Genomic DNA, 17,284 nt, shown 5'->3' with positions numbered 1-17,284 from the left:
ATTGCCTCTAAATCAAAAAACTCGTTTAGGCTGGGTTGTTTCCGGAGCCTGTAGTCGCTCCAATGGCAAGGCTTTGATATCGTCATGCGAGGTTGTTCCGCCCAATAATGAAACGCAACTGGATTGCATGAGGCGCTGCTTTGACGGTTTTGATAGGCGGAGATCTGCGCCAAGCCCATTGTCCGTGCTACGAAGGAAGAGCTTGACTGTGAAGTGCAGTTCGTTAAACAATTTGCTCGCTTCCTGGCTGATGATTATTCTGTTCGATTGCCAGCCAATTTTATATCTGTTGGAGAAGTCCTACCAGCAAGCTCTGCACAAGATTATTATCTCTTGAGAGAAAACAAGAGAATCGTCCAGTAGTCAGGGCCTAATACAAGGCTTTTATTAAGGAGTACTTGCAGATGGGACATATGTCAGAAGTTTCGGCAGACGAATCTAATTCCTGTCGGTATTTTTTACCAATGTCTCATGACAGAGTACAGCACCACCACCGAGCTTCGCGTCGATTTTGATGGATCGGCGTCAACTTCTTCAGGATACTCCTTAAACGATGATCTGACGTCTTTTCCAGTGATTCAGCGAAAACTATACCAGACTCTTCTTGAATCACAGCTGCAATCACAGAAGACATCTGTAAAATGTACCGGTGTGTCACTGTTTTGCCTGAGGATGCGTACTTCCAGTGCATTGTGCGGGAAGATTCTTCTAAAGATGAGCTTGCTTACTGCCTGCCGATAATTTGATATCTGGCGCCAGCTGCAAAGAATAAGCCATCAACATAATGCAGCAGACGCCTGGGATCTAGTCCAGAGGCATTTTTAAACTAAGGAAGTGGTGTTCGAATGTACCGGCTGTTTTGGAAGGAGTTTCGGAAGATGATAAGGAGTCCTTCTTGAAGTTTGACTATGGAAGCGCTTTTACAAAAACACTAGGCCTCGCCTGCGATCCGGTGTCTGATCACCTGTTTTTCTCATTTTCAACCCATCAATCAACATCGAGTCCTGGCCGGCGTTCAGTTTTATCCGCAATCTCTCGGTTCTACGATTTACTTGTTTTGGTTGGTCCAGTAATCTAAAAGTCCAAGATTTTTCTTCAGCTGCTGTGCAAGGAAAAGTTGACCTATGACGAAAGCCTTCCGTTGGCACAAGATTCGGAATGTTAAGGTAGATACTGTAGTTTTCGCAATTTCGGCATGAATCATAATGTGGCATGCTCCAAATATGCGAATTCATTTGATGCTTTGCAGCGTACGTTTGGGTACATCTATAAGTTTAGCAAGGGCATTCGAAATCCTGTTACCGAAGTTCAAAGTGCGTTTGGTTTCGCGTGCTCATTTATGGAATGACATTAAATCCTTGCAGACGAAGGGGTAGTACCGCCGTCTAGTCCACTAGCCTCGGTATAACTTCAGATGATGCAGATGTAGATGGTCGGTTGAACAACTCTTCGTTGGATTTCAATGGCTTCCAATAATCATACCAAATGATCACCCAGTTACTATAACCATTATAAATCACACTCATGAGCGCAAGCTACATACTGGTCCTCGCGCTCTTCTCAGCATAATTCGATCCCAATATTGGCCTATTGGGGGGAGGAAACCCGTAAAAAGGGGTGGAGTAGTGAGTCGTGCGTTTTCGAACGAAACATCACCTTATTGAGCACATAATGGCGGATCTGCCCATGGAAGATATCATGCGCTTGAATGTAAAAAGCAAAATTTGTGTTTTTATTTGCATTGCAAGCAAGGCGATACATTTGAACCTCATTAAAGGTCTTTCTGCAGTTGTTTTCTTGCAAGGCAAACACCAGTTTATATGCACAAAAATGATGCCACAACAATTTTGGTCCGACAATGCAACTAGCTTTGTTGGCGCAAAGAACGAGTTTCTTGTACTGATGCGTTTATTCCTCAGCGACGTCCACACCAAGGCAGTGTTCTGCCTTGCGAAAAATATCGAGTGGCGGTTCATTCCGCCTCGATCGCATCACTTTGATGGTCTTTGGGAAGCTATGGGCTCTTCCGTTTTGACCTTCGATGAGCTGAGAACCCTTCTTTGCCACATATCTACGGTGGAGTATTCTCGACCTTTAGTATCAATTTCAGAAAGCATTGCCGACGTTTAACTCCAGCACATTTTTGGAATGGTGGCCCGCCTTTATCGTTTATCGAGACAGATGTGACAAACTTAAACTTCAATCGCTTGGATAGCTGGCGGCGCATAGCCTACCTGCATCAGATTTTCTGGTCCCGATGAAAGGAAGAGTCTTTAACCTTACTGCAGCAGCGATCGAAGTGGCGCATCGCTGCCAAATTTCTCGAAGGAAAATAAAATAAATCACTTGAAATCGTTATCATAAAAATCGCCTCCTATTTCGCAAAACAAGCTAATGAAAAGGCTTATTAACTCAATAGTACTCAATACGAAATTGAATTGCCAGAAAATTGGCCCACTATCAGTATAAAATGTAACTGGGTGTTTAGGATCAAAGATAATCACTACACGTCTGCTAGTAAAAATATGTTTCATTTTCGGCCATTGCTTGCATATGGCGTAGATATTGCAAACAACTGCTTAAAACACATCCATTAGGTGGGAATTGTCTGCGAATATGGTACTTCTGCGAGTGTGTATATATTGATATTCAAAGTCACTTCAAAAACTAGGTACTCGATTGGGTATTCAGTCTATGAGGTTTATGTTAAAGAAGATACCTGTTTGCATTAGGGTCTTCCGCTTATATAAGCACTGACAAATGTTTGGGCTTTCAATTCCGTATGAACATGGCTCGTCATATTGAAACAGATTTTTCTTGTTGGCTTCCCTCATACTAACTATTTGAACAGCAATAATGGATAATGGTAATTCTTCCACAGCATTTACTTTTAATTTGGTGGACCAACCATTAACGTTATTTTCTTATAACGCCCTAAGTTATCTTTTAATTAGGTTTTATACAGATCGCTATTTAAAATTAATCACTATTGCGTGTGTGCAGGATACACTTAATCAACGACATTGACCGTTCCTCTTTCTTTATTCAGGTGTGCTCCGTAATCCGCTTCAGCCTTAAAAACAGGGCAAACCCTTTCAGCGGTGCTCCACACTCAGGCACATAGCTGATTTCTTTTAAGCTGTTTCATTTAGCTTCAAAAACCAGCAAGCGTTAGATGCGACCATATTGTACGAATCTAATATTTGAACCCAGCGTAAGCGATGCCACCTTTGCTTTCAATTTTTTTTTTTTGTTCGCTCCAACAGCAAACATTCATTCATAAAATCAAAAAAAAAAAAACAATTTATTAACAAATTACTTGCTAGAAAATAATTTAAAAATTAAATGGCGCGTCGAGGCAATTCGATGGATTTTAGCTTTGTATTCAGGAGTACACCGGTATCAACGATTTAGGAATCCCGAATTTACGGAAGAAACTAAAGAAAATTCTTCAGTAGACTGTAAAATATAAATGTAGACATATTCAGAACCTGTGTTCGCAATTAAATTTAATTTCTCAATTAAACACAAGATTTTACTTAATGGGGAACGATGAACATACCATGGTGCAGGTTATTATGTATATGTATCTACGCGTTCTTACATATCGTAATTCTGCAAGTGCTAGTAATAGAAGGATAGACTTGTGTCATGGGGGTGTGAACGAGAAAGCTCAACGGTCTTTTTGGAACATCAATAGAAATTAACAAGTTCCCAGACTATCAGATACCCGTTACTCAGCTGGTGAAAATACGAAGGCGAAATTTAATCATTTTTTTGGGATATCGATAGATATTAGTGAATAAAATGAGAAAATATTCAAAAGTGTGGGCGTAACCGTTTTTGGCATTTGTATGTGTAAGTGGTAGTTTGCGCGCCTTGCGGGCGTTAGAATGGGCGTGTTTTTTGTCACATCTATAGAAATTTACAGGACTAATATAAATATGAAAAAATATCAACATATTTTTCAAAAGTGTGGGCGTGGGAAAGGGTGGGCATGCCAACAAACGTCTATGTCTCTAGAATCTGTATGCTTAATCTCAACTCTCTAGCTTCTATAGTTCCTGAGATCTCAAAGCTCCTACGGACGGACAGTCAGGGCCAGATCGGCTTGGCTATTGACCCTGATGAAGAATATACATACTTTATATGGTCGGAAAGGCTTCCCTTTACCTTACATATTTTTTCCTTTCTTCTACATATTTTTTAACAAATCTAATAAGCCCATTCGGTCTATAAGTAACGGGTATAATAATAAATGAATAGTACTAAAAAAAATGTTATGTGTCCGGGGTGGGAATTTTGGCACTTGAATCAGGAAAGAAGCCAACTTGCTAGCTTTTATAGTTCCTGGGATCTAGACGTTCATATGGAAAGAGAAAGAATAAAAAAAACAAACGAAGAAACGAAGAAAAGAGAATATGCAGAGTGGCGAACGCCATGTAAACAATCAAAATCCGCTCATTGTATACAAGCAATATCGCAAGCGGTCAATATCGCGTTCCCAAAATAATGTAATATCCTATGTAAATTATATATGTATACTTTATAGGGTCGGGAACAAAAAATTCATTCACTTTCAATTCTTGACACAGTTGTATCGAAATAGTAGATAGATTTGGTAGCTAGAATTGCATGCATAATTTTTGAACAATGACAATAAAACGCTTATTAAGGAAAAGAGAATACATGCATGCATATATATATATTTAAAACTTTTTGAAGCGCCATTGGATGCAGCATTTGCTTGTTCCTAAATCTCACTAAAAAACACTCGCAAAACTTTGCAACCGTTAGGAAGTTGATCCAAAGCGCTATATACCAATACATAAGCGCTTATATAGTACAATCCGCTGCAGCCGTGAATTTTATTTCGTTTGTGAATTTTTCGCAATTAGCAGCGTTGTTATTGTTTCTGGATATTATCGATTTTTACGGAATATTGCCTTCCTTTGCTACCATGTTTGATAATTTGTGCCCCGCCTTTATCTCATATAGTATTTTCGCTGTTCGGAATTTTTTTTGTTAAATTTTTTCAAACAAATTTTATAATTCTAGCAAATCAATAATAAGTATTTAATTTTTCTTATGATTTAAATTTCTGTTTATCATAACTTATCGTCTCTTCGTTTTCAAGTTTAATTTTATAATTTGCTAATATATACATCAATATAATTTTGTACTTACTTGAATTAAAAATTCCAGCTATCGAAAAATTGATTATCTAGTTTTATTGTATGGCTTTACGTTGGCCTAACTTATCCAGTTACCGAGAGCTATTATGCAATGGTTTAGACTAGCCTTAAAAAGCGTTTTGATAACTAATGCCTCTTTCTTCTGCGCTCCGAATTTACTTTTGTGTTTGTACAACCAGGCAACTAAATATATCCCAATATATTCCCAATATGAAACTGCACCGTTAGAAAATAAAAGGTAAATGAAAGGACGCGTTGTTAAAAATTACAAAAATATCTAAAGACGATAATATTGAGGAAGTATTCCAAAATAGATACAAGAGGATATAGATATGATACAAAATCAATGGTGCACAGTGCACAGGAATATAATGGGGATTGCATACAAATTATCAAACGACCTATTAACGCATGGTGATAAAATGTAACATGACTGAAATTTTTTATTAGATAATATATACATATATGGACACAATTTTATTATGTACATCAACAATGACGTAGACTGCCATTTTTTAACGAGCCTATATGGAACAAATTAAAACAAATACTGGAACGAAATAAATTATAGCTTCTGTAATACTCCCAAACTTGCCCAAGTATGAAGACTTTTATGAAAAATATTAGAAATACATGAAAACACTATACATCATGGAATTAAAAAGAATTACGACTATTTTTTAGTTCAATTTGGAAAACAAAAACCACTGATTGGATTGAAAAGTAGAAAAGCTCCTTTGAAAATTTGTAATATGATAAGTAGGACAAAAACTATTCAAATGGGTCAAGATCCGTATGTACAAAATTGTTTACAAAAAGAGAATGTTAATATTGAAATTTATACTAGCAAAAATGATATAGCTGATATAGAAAGGGAGCATAAAACAATTAACAAAAAATAAATAATTACTAATGCACCTCCTCTTATGTTTATAATCATGAAATAATCCATTATGCCACACGTAAAACTCCAGCACAAATATTTCTTTATAGTACGGAACTAAACAAAAATATGAAAATACAGAAATAACACAAGAGACATCAAATAAAAAAAAACAAGGAACATAAATAGATCTTGAATATACTAAGGTTAAAAGGGAAACATAAGGCTAAACTAGTGTGTCCATATAAAGAGACAGGAACTTTTGACCAAAAGGGCGAAAAACACTGACAAAAAACAAGCAAATTAAAAAAAAAAAAATAATCAAAATTCGAAACCTTTTGTGTCATTCCAGGGAAACTGACCATTCGGACTCTGATTCTAAAATTAGTGACATGGACGAAAACACCATTGAGAACAGCCGAACAAATTAGTATTACACCTATATTTTTGAAAAATAGCTATTTACTTATGGACACAGGGACTATAAAAATAGCTCTGGACCAAGACCATCATATGATAAATCAAACAATAATATATAAAACTCACCAAGATTTTAAAAAACATGAAAATGTATTAAAAACGCTTGCGCACTACATCACATAAAACATGAAATCAAGGAAATTCAATGAAATAATTAAAATACTATACAAAAAATCCAAAGATACAAAAAGACTAATAAAATAGGAAGAAGAAGAGGCTATCACATTTTCTAGATATGTTCATTAAGCTTATTTCTTGAATATATCGAAGATTCACAAATGAGTTTACAATGAAAAGAGATATTCCTACTCTTAATCCCAAAATATTAAAACATGAAGAATTAGAAAATTCGTTATCCAACAAAACTTCAGCTTGGTTAAGCAGCCAGACATTATTATTCTAACGCATGTATCCATGTTCATTCGCCAAAATCTTTAGAAATCTTTCAAATCCTTACTAATCAATTAGCGAATTGCCAATAAATTTGTATCGGAAAATGAATATATTAAATATATTGAGCGTAATATTATTGGAACAAATAAGTAAAAAACAAATTTAACAAGATTGTGAAATAAAATTAAGGCAGTGTACACTAGAAATAAAAAATATAAAACTTACATTAAAAATATAAATTTATATTGTCCAGCGCAAATTTAACTTTATATGAACCAATACGATTGTTCAAACTAAACAAAATCTATTGCCCATCGCCAAAAACAGGAATCAATTTGTTAGTTCATTTTATTTACCATATTAATCGTTATAATTTTAAGCATTGCCACTTACATCATATTTACCTAAAGGCGCATAGCAAACAAAACAGACAATTTTGTGAAATACAACGACGATGTCTTCTAAAGGAGGTGCGAGTGAAGTAAACGCAAATACCCAACTACCTGTATATTCCGAGATACCCATTATTCCATTTGTCAACAACATAAATCCAGTGACTACTGTACAATTATTCAAATGAATACGACATAAGCTCCTGAGACGACATACATACATCTCTCTCACGATCGACGGCACCCTAGTTGTAAACATTTCACTCGCCTTTACCGTCGATAGCAAACATAAACAATTTTATACCCTTCACTAGTACGTTGAAAAGTAGGTAACAGGCAGAAGGAAGGGATTCCGACAATATAAAATGTATATATTTTCTTGATCAAGATCAATAGCCTAGTCGATCTGGCCACGCGGCTGCAATATATAATATATTGGGGAACGATTAGCAGATTCTTTATCAAGTTCTCCGTTAACATCATTTTACGATTCCGTTCTTCATGTGAGGTTGGAGCTAATTGTTGAGCTGCAAAAAACATTTCGGAAAATCCTGAGCGTGCTTGAAGATCTTGATTTGGATGAAATTGAAAGCGATTTGAGTGAGAAACATGATGATGTTCTCTTAACGCTTAAATCCTCAGTTTTTGAGGAGATTTCAAAGCGTATTAGTGAGGAACCGTTCAGGAATCTTCGTTCCTTGCCGTGCTCTACTCGACTCTGGATCTCAACCGCACCTCATAACATCTCGATTTGCATATACGCTTCAACTTAAAAGGACAAAATCTGCAGCTTGTGTCACCGGAATAGTGGATTCTAGCTTTGAAACAGATGTTTCGTCAGTAAACATTTCAATGCGATCTCGAACGCCTAAGTTCTCGACCAACATCACTGCTGTTGGTGTCTCCAATATAATTGAAAGTCATCCGTCCTTGATTATTGGCCTTAACAGCTTAAATATTATCGTTCTCAACGCACGGATTGGCGCCAGTATCTTTTACGAACAGCTGTGTATCGGCCAAGTCAATCTTCTGCCAGGATTGCCGCTAATGCAAGAGACGCGGTTGATACGGATTACACACACTCCATTACTGATTACTACCTAGAACATTAACGGAGAAGCCAGTGCTAGAATTTCGTCGAAGAGCCTCTCTTCAAAAATATACGCACACTAAAGGGTCAGGTCAGCCATCTAGCTCACATGCCTCGCTCACCCTTTGTTGACCAAAATGGCCTTCGTCGAGTATGAGAAGTCTTCGTTGGATTCAGTGACCGAAACCCAATCAGCGTACCTGGGGATCATACAGGGGCAGGACCGACGAAGCGAGCAGTGAATGGACTGAATTCTGTTGAAAGCCGCGATTCCAGCGGGGGCAGTATGTTGGGCCACGCAGCCGCCAGCAATTCCTAGTATTGTTATTTGTTTACTTGCTAACTTCGGAGTCACAATTTAGACGCAACTCAGCTGTGGCATTTTCTTTTCTTATCTAAGCTCCCCTCTCTCGCGAGCTTATGAGCTCAACAAAGAGTTTTTTCTGTTTCTTAGACACTACTTGGAGCCTTTTTTCGAGGTTTAGAACAGTTAATTTGGCTTAAGACTGTCATATTTGAGGTATTACATATTTACCAAACATTCCATTTCGACCTTCATACTATATCTTACCTCAGTACTCATGTCTACCAACGGCTGTGCGAAGGAATTTAAAAATCGTCCAATACTTTCTTTCTTGATATTACATTGGGGCATACATACAAGTCAAGTTATTGTTTGAGACTTCGATTTCGGCTGTATATTAAACATTTTTGGGTACGAATAGCGTTGCTGACCTGTTTAAACTCATAGGCGCTTGATTAAACACAGGGTCAAATGTTTAGAGTTATCGATTTTACCATTACAAATACAAATTACCTATAAACATGGTATAGGCAAAGACCATAGAATAACAAGCCACGTAGCAACATACTATTTGCTTCCGCACTATTTTTTCGTGCTGCCTCTAAAGCTGGGTGCAGGCTCTCTTGAATTTGTTTTCAAGAGCCAGAGAGCGGAAAGCTCAACAGCCAGCAATCTCTTCTACGCATACAGTGACAGCCGACAACTGTATGTGTGCACACATATGCTCATGCATAGTAAAGTTGACAAAGTATGCCCTTTACTTTACAAGTTCTTAGCCTTTAAATCTGTATTATTTTCGATAAATTCGCACCATGTACAAAGTTCTTCTTTACATAGCCTTAATGTTATAATTACTTGAATATAGCATAATATCACAAAAGCAGTATACATAATATCACAAAATAAATTTCAAAAAATGGCTTTATATTAGAATAAAGTCAGTCAAGTATGACTGTTAGTCATAACAGTATTCCGCTTGCGACGTGTGAAAAACTAGAGTAGACATTGTCTAGTAAATATCGATTATTAGGTGCATCACGTGGTGCCGCCTCAAGAAATCCAATTTTTATAAATATTCACTTTTAACTATGTATGTTTGTACTATTTTTATGAAATATATTTTTTAAGATGTGTTTTCTTTTCTTTTGGCCCGAAAATCGCTTAATCTATATTAATGCTATAACCACAGGGTTCATACGGGGAGACGGACATTATCAGGTCGTTCCGCTAATGATCCTTATCAAGAATATAAAAGTTTGTACACTTATACTTTAGGCGTATCTAGTATACCCTTTTAGACTTCGAGCAACGGGTATAATCAATACCCATGTTTTGCTAAGAAATATACGTAAGATGTTAGTATTATGTGCAAGACCCAGCTTGCAGTTTTTTTTTGTTCACGCAAAACAGAAAGCCGTGATTCATTGCACTTTTAATACCTTTCCGTGCAGTTGGCGGATGAAAAGATACTAGTTAAATATTGAGCTTGCATTAGCTTGAGGTAACGTGAATGTAAAGTTAGGCCAATGAGCCGCTAATTTCAGTAAAGTCATAATGTTTTCCATGGAGTTTGCTGAGATACACACCTTATGGAAGTTTTCTGGGGGCTGCTTTTGCTACCTCCACTGAGCGTAGAAACTTTTTCTTTGATTCTTCTCTACAAATTAAAACCCTAATTGAAATCAAATACAGAACATACTTTTTAATCACTAGAATAACTTATTCTAAATATTAGATCGACGAGGCTGAATTATATTTTTTAAAATATAATGATCGTAATTTACTTTATGCTCTGCTTCTGGCGGACTTTAGTGAAATGACTATTTGCTTTATACTTGCGTGTGCAATAGCTTGGCCTTATATTTTGGATATTGGCTTGAAAAGAATTTTATACTACATATACAAGATCGTGATGTTCGCTCAAACATTTTTAGACCTCAATCCTCAAATTTTTTCTTTAAGACAAATATCATAGATAAATAAGTTTTAATCTAAGAAATTTAATTTGACCCTTAAATGCATTTTAAGCATTTAACAAAAGATGTATATGTATTGTTATAATATAATGTATAATATTGGATTAATGGCCTCTAAGAACAATCTTAAGATCTAGATGTATTCAGTTCAATACTATAAATAAGCTATTATAAATTATTAATCTTATCTGACTTACAACCCTGATCATTTTGAGACGTAATGAGACTTATTAAAAATATTTTGGGTTAAAAAAGGTATTCTGTTACTCACTTATTATAAAGGACAATATCCGGTCTCCATATATGATCTGAAGGAACATGCAGCATATGAACTCCTCCATATTCTTTTGGCTCCCAACGAAGTTTGTAATCATACCACGACTGTCAAAAAGAAAATTAGAAAGCACGTAAATTAATTACATAATCGATTATGTAGCGAGGAAAATAGGTTTTTGTAAAACAAACTCAGTGACTTGAATCATTCTAATGAGATAAAACCTTCTTGATTTTGAGACGAACAATAACCAAACATTTTTCTAAACTGTGGGAGTGGCAGTTTTGGGCAGGATTGGGCGTCATTGGGCCTCGCCCACTCAGGCAGAAAGTTTTTTGGCAAATCAATAGAAATTTACAAGACTAATACAAATATGAAAAAATACCAAAACATTTTACAAAAGTGTGAGCGTGGCGGTAAAGTGGGCGTTAAAGCATAAAAATTGCGCTGCGTCTGTGTCTCTGGAAACTGTATACTTAATCTCAACTCTCTAGCTTATACAATCCCTGAGATCTCGACCTCCATTCGGACGGACGGACGAACATGGCCAGATCGACTCGGCTATCGATCCTGATCAATGTTATAGATACTTGATATAGTCGGAAACGCTTCCTTCTGCCTGTTACATACCTTTCAACGAATCTAGTATACCCTTTTACCAAAGACACTAGAATAATTCTAGTGTCTTTGCTTTTTCTCTACGAGTAACGGGTATACAAATTGTATAATCATTTCTTGAAGAACTCTAAAATAAACATCAAATAAAAATAACAAATACATAAATAAAATTATATATTTGTTTATGTTATTAAATACCCAAATATTAGATTGGCGGAAACCGAAAAGAAACTCCTATTATATCCATAGTCCTTTGACAATCAAGTAAGAGGGTAACCTGCATCACCAAGTTATCTTTTACATTTTGCAAGTTAACTTAAGTTAACGCCGCTACGGCGAACGTATGAAATACGACAACAACGGCATTCTGCGACCGGATGTCGTTACGTAGCCGGCAGACACAGGATATTTGCAGCATTCTAGCTCTTAAATTGAATTCTTGCATTTGGGTATTCAGTTCTTTTCTACCCTCATAAGCAGCAGCACTTGCTCTGCTCAATAAAGAGCTCTTAAAAGTTATTTATTGTGAAGCCACCGGCTTGCGGAAACCGGCGTAAAACTGGAAACTGGTTAATTTGCACGCGAATTTGCCGCAACAAAATGATTCAGTTACAATTAAAGTAACTCAATTGGTATTCTACCCAAGAACCTCTGTGTAATTATTATATTATATACCTAAATTAATCGGCCGATTCGCAAAGTGTAGGGAAATTCTGAGCGAGCTGAAAGAACTTGATTTGGATGATAGCCATCCTGACCTCACAGGCATATAAAAGCTGCAGCATTTACGATCATGTTTAAGGGGCACGGCTATGGAAACAGTTCGCTCACTAGAAATTTCGGAGGGCAACCATGCTATAGCTTTGCAGTTGTTGCAAAACAGGTTTGCTAATATCGTCGTTTAGTTTTTCAGGCGCATGTCACTGAGATTCTGGGGATAAGTGTAGGCAGAGCGGTTCCGTTGCAATGCTACGTGAGCTGTCGGATAAGTTCAACGATTATATTCGGGCACTAAATGGAAACTCCGCGATCTCAAACTCTAGATACTCGAGCAACATCACTGCTGCTATTGCCTTCAATATAACAGAAAGTCAATCCTTGGATATTGACATTTGCCGCTGGAACCCAAAATCAACTGCCGAGCGTCGGTCAAGTCAAGTTTCGACAAACAAAAAAAAAACAATTAACATAATAAAATGCAAGGCAACTGTTGTCGCAAAAGCAGATTACGTTTTCCCACTCTATGGTTTTTTCGCAAAATCAAATACCAAGTTTTCACTTCTTTTGACAAGGACACGTTGGAATACCAACAAGTGGATGACAGCCAAGCCAGAACCGCAACAAACCAACCACTTACAACTATTGAAAACCTTAACCCACAGGACATACTTGAATCTATAAAAAACGAACGCTACAAGAAATACCTAACCAACATCACAAAAACATCAACTTGGTATCAAAACATCTTAACAGCTACTTTTTTTAACTTTAAAAATTTGTGGATTTCACGAAAAGACAAAATAAAAATCACACGGCTCAGACTCGGCCACACACAAATAACACATAAGCACACCTCGACCAAACACGACAGACAACCTGCCCGTTCTGGAACGACAACCTATCACTGGAACCACTGTTGTCCACAACATTATTTACAATACCAACCCAATAGAGCTCCTTTCAAATCCATAAATTCATTAAAATCACCAATTTTTACCATATAAACCATATATAATGTATAATGTAAACAAGGAAACAACAAATATGGTATAAAATATTAGCTGAAGGCCTCCGCTGTCATAGCTCTAATTAATTCGCTACCCCTTCATTTAAGTGAATGGTTAGCTCTTTATAAATAAATAAAGCTTGCTTATTCATGCTGCCATGCCCACTCTAACGCCCACAAACCGTCCCAAGTTTTCCACGCCCACACATTTGCGAAATGTTTAGCTATTTTTATTAGTCTATTACATTTCTATAGACTTGCCCCAAAAATGTTTGTCCCGCTCACTCTAACGCTCTAAAACCGCCCAAAACTGCAACTCCCACACTTTTGAAAAATGTTTTGATATTTTTGATAAATGAGGAGGATTTTTGAGGAATGATTCCTTCTACTTGCTGAATACTTTTCAAGGAATATGGTATACTATACTTTTTCTACGAGTAACGGGTATTATAAAATAAAATCTTATAGCACTTGTAACACTTGTGCTTAGTACACATGTACATTCTGATTTGTTGCTTTGTTTTTACTTATTGCTATTGCACTGAGTACGTATATCCATGTCGACATTACAACCAAATGACCTTGAAAGCTTAGTGTTCATACATTAATTTTCTACAATATAATAAATGAATAATCAAAGGACAATAAAATCCTGTAACGAATTGATTTTCTTTATTTCGCTCGCTACTGATTGCAGCGGCTAGCTCAGAGAGTTTGTGCGTTCGTCCCACCAAATTTATGATTTGTGTGATTGCCCGACCAAGGAAACGCAATAGGTTCTTAATATAGCCGTTTATTCTGCTGTTTATTATATTATATCTGGAGATCTCGCTACTCCTGCGGCGCTTCTCTTGCAATGCCTTGCATCCGTCGGCCCTACTGGGACTAGGATATTATGGGGCACGGTGTATCGTCCCGGGGCGAGGCAACGCTCGTCCTGGAACCACCTGTACCGACCACTGACTCCACTGTCCGTCTCGAACCCGCTACGTCGCCGTCGTCTCCTCTGGCAGACCACCCACCTGTTGGTCTGGGTTTAGGATGTTATGGGGTTAGGGTGTATCGTCCTGGGGCGAGGCAACGCTCGTTCTTGGACCACCTTTACCGACCACTGACTCCACTGACCCTTATGGACACGTCGGGTTCTTGCCTTAGCTCCTGAAGGTCCTTCTGTCGGCCGGAACAGATTTAGGATGTTATGGTGCAGGGTGTATCGTCCTTGGGCGAGGCAACGCTCGTCCTGGGACCACCTTTGCTAGCCACTGACTCCAATGATCCTTGCGACACGCCAGGTCCTTCTCCTCCACTCCCAGGATCTCCACTTGCTTGTGGCGATTAGTCCCTTTGAGTCCTTCGGGCTTCTTGCCGCCCGATGCTTGCACTGCTCCTTTCTTGCGTTTGACCGCGCGTTCACACTTCCGAGATCCTTCGATTAACACTCCGACGCTCGGCCACCTTCCGCACGCGATCTCTCTCACCAACTGTCTCTTCTTCTCCGCCTTCAGACCCCGTTCCGACTGCGCGCTGACCGAGCGACTCGCGCCGGTACTCTCCTTGACTATCCTCGATTACGTACTCCTCGCGTGTTGAGACTGACTGCCACGAGCTGCACTTGCACCGTCCCTTTATAGGCCGCGGGGATCCCGTTATTTCCCCTATTGCGCACGGCCCGCTCGGGTACAAGGTCTAACAGTTGTACCGTTAGTTCGCGGTGTGTCCTCTTTGTGCACGCACCGTTACCGGTCGACCTCTGTGCCCTTGGTCAACTCGAGTCCAAGGTCCAGAGTGGTACCGTTAGTTCACGGTGCGTCTTCTTTGTGTCTGTCCGAAATCCGCACCGTTACCGTTCGACCCCTGTGCCCTTGGCCCGCTCGAGTCCAAGACCTAACGGGGTACCGTTAATTCACGGTCTCTCCGTTTTGCCCTGACCGCCTTGCATCGCGGCTGTTGCTGGGCCACTCCCCTACACGAGATTTGTGGGGAGTTTTAAGACTCCTCACAATCCTTTCTATATTTTAATATATAGTAGGTTCAATAAAATCAAATTGATAAATAATCTTGGGCAAAGAATTGTGAATGGTGTGGATGTTTGCAAAGGTGAAAACAACAACAAAATACGATATATGCTTAGCATAGTGAACGGCGCTGCTTACTAAGCAAATGCTAAGAGCGGTTAAAAGCTCCCTATAACCGAATACAGGAAATTGAGAGCAAGAATATGAACAAAACAGCAACGACGGAGAGCTTGCGATGCCCTAGCGAAAGAGAACTCAAAACGACGGGCGGTGTTTGGTCGCCAGTGCGGGTCTGGCCGCTCACTCAGAGCTTACAGATAATGATGCTTTGGCGTTTTTGTCCTGACCTATAAGTAGCGATTTGTAAACTATCGTTTTTAATCAGCGTTTTATGTAAAAATAAAGTCTTTAAATCGAGCTCCCCTACAATACTGTTATGAATTAAAAAATCAAAATGGACTCATTGGCTACAATTGATTTTCAAATTCGTCTGAGCGATAATATACTGTTAAGTTTTCACAAGTATAGGTTATATGAGCCCCTCTTAACCTACGTTTTCTCCCCATTGTGGGATCATCGAGCAGTATTTTGCAGTATTTTGGTCACCGTCGCCGCACATACGACTCTGCCACCAGTTCTAACTAAATAATAGGTTAGCGATTTCCAGCAATGAATACTTATGCTTTGATTAGAATGCCTCAACTTTAAAATAATATTAACTTTCTTGATTCTATATATATCAACGTTCAACAGACGGACGGGGAAAGATCGTAATCTGTCTTTGGTTTGAATGTTGGTACGCTGAAGGCGTTGTAATATCAATTACCACGTACTCATCATCATCAATTGGGTGCTAAAGTAACATAATTTATTTTTATACCCTTTACTCGTAGAGTATAATAATAGAGTATATAAGTTAACACCGACCAAATACCCCTTCCCTCTCCACCTCTTGAGCCAACCAAATTGTATCAACATTCAAGTGGCTACAACAATGCACTATAGGCGGCATGATACCTTTTTGTGGCCGAAATGAATAACTTCAAAGCGGAGAGAGATACATTGATAAACGCTAGTAAAGTGTTTGCATATTAAATTATTTTACAAATAATACCACAAAAATAATAAAAATTTTATAAAACAATTCAGCAACAGCCTTGTTTAACTCCCTTTTAGCTGAAATTACTCTGAATTTTAAAAAATGTAGGTTAGGTCCTAAAAGCTAAAATTTCTCCCAAAATCGCAAAAGGTGCAATTTGTAATTACAATTATCTAAACAAGAATTAAATAAGATACAACATGAGGTACATTACATTGATGTACTACCTTTTGCATGTCAAGTCATTATCAAATAATTACAATTAGACATACGTTTTTGTTTCAGCTAATATACCTAAAAGCGCCATTTACAACACTCAATTACAATTACGACACTCCGAAAAGCTGTTTTAAACAGCTGATTTAGCCGGAGCAGTTTTTTTTTTATTTCTGTTACGTAACATTAAAGTCTAATCTTATACTAATAAATTTAAGTAATAAAAACTTAGAATTACGGGCTTTTGACAAATTGATTTTTGGTCACAAGAAGGTATCATTCAACCTATAGTTTAACTATAATTTAACGAACGCGAAATCGACACAACGTCAGAGCGACGGCGGCAGCAGCAAAGTTTTACCGTATGGAATAGCAGCAGCAGCAGTGTGCCAACGGAAGTGCGGTAACAGCGGCCCGCTCCAGAGCTTCGCCAACTCCTCTCTGCACAACGCAAACTGCATTTTTAGCATCTTGAGGCTCTGCCGACGTCGGAAAGTACACTGACACCACGAATATGAAGTGACGTGGATCGGTTAGATTTTAGAATTAATTATATTGGTACCATCTGATTAATAAACCCAACTTTAACGTGACAAGAACATTCACTGTTTAATTATACCTCT

General features: G+C 38.0%; 1 protein-coding gene across 4 annotated transcripts in view; it reads right to left on the bottom strand.

Moving 5' to 3' along the window:
• The window catches only part of LOC117141681 (acetylcholine receptor subunit alpha-like), a 74,684-nt gene that overhangs the window by 42,927 nt on the left and 14,473 nt on the right, over positions 1 to 17,284 (bottom strand). For 3 of the 4 annotated variants that reach the window (XM_033305278.1, XM_033305285.1, XM_033305277.1), the window contains one exon: positions 10,985 to 11,094. In XM_033305278.1, the coding sequence (XP_033161169.1) occupies positions 10,985 to 11,094 (110 nt within the window). Of the gene's footprint in view, positions 1 to 10,984; positions 11,095 to 17,284 lie in introns of those variants that run through there. The other variant, XM_033305279.1, reaches the window with a different exon arrangement.

This window comes from Drosophila mauritiana, chromosome 3L, assembly GCF_004382145.1.
Source record: "Drosophila mauritiana strain mau12 chromosome 3L, ASM438214v1, whole genome shotgun sequence".
Lineage (NCBI taxonomy): Eukaryota > Metazoa > Arthropoda > Insecta > Diptera > Drosophilidae > Drosophila > Drosophila mauritiana.
The sequence above is the reverse complement of the archived record's forward strand: the minus strand, read 5'-3'. Positions and strand labels throughout refer to the sequence as shown.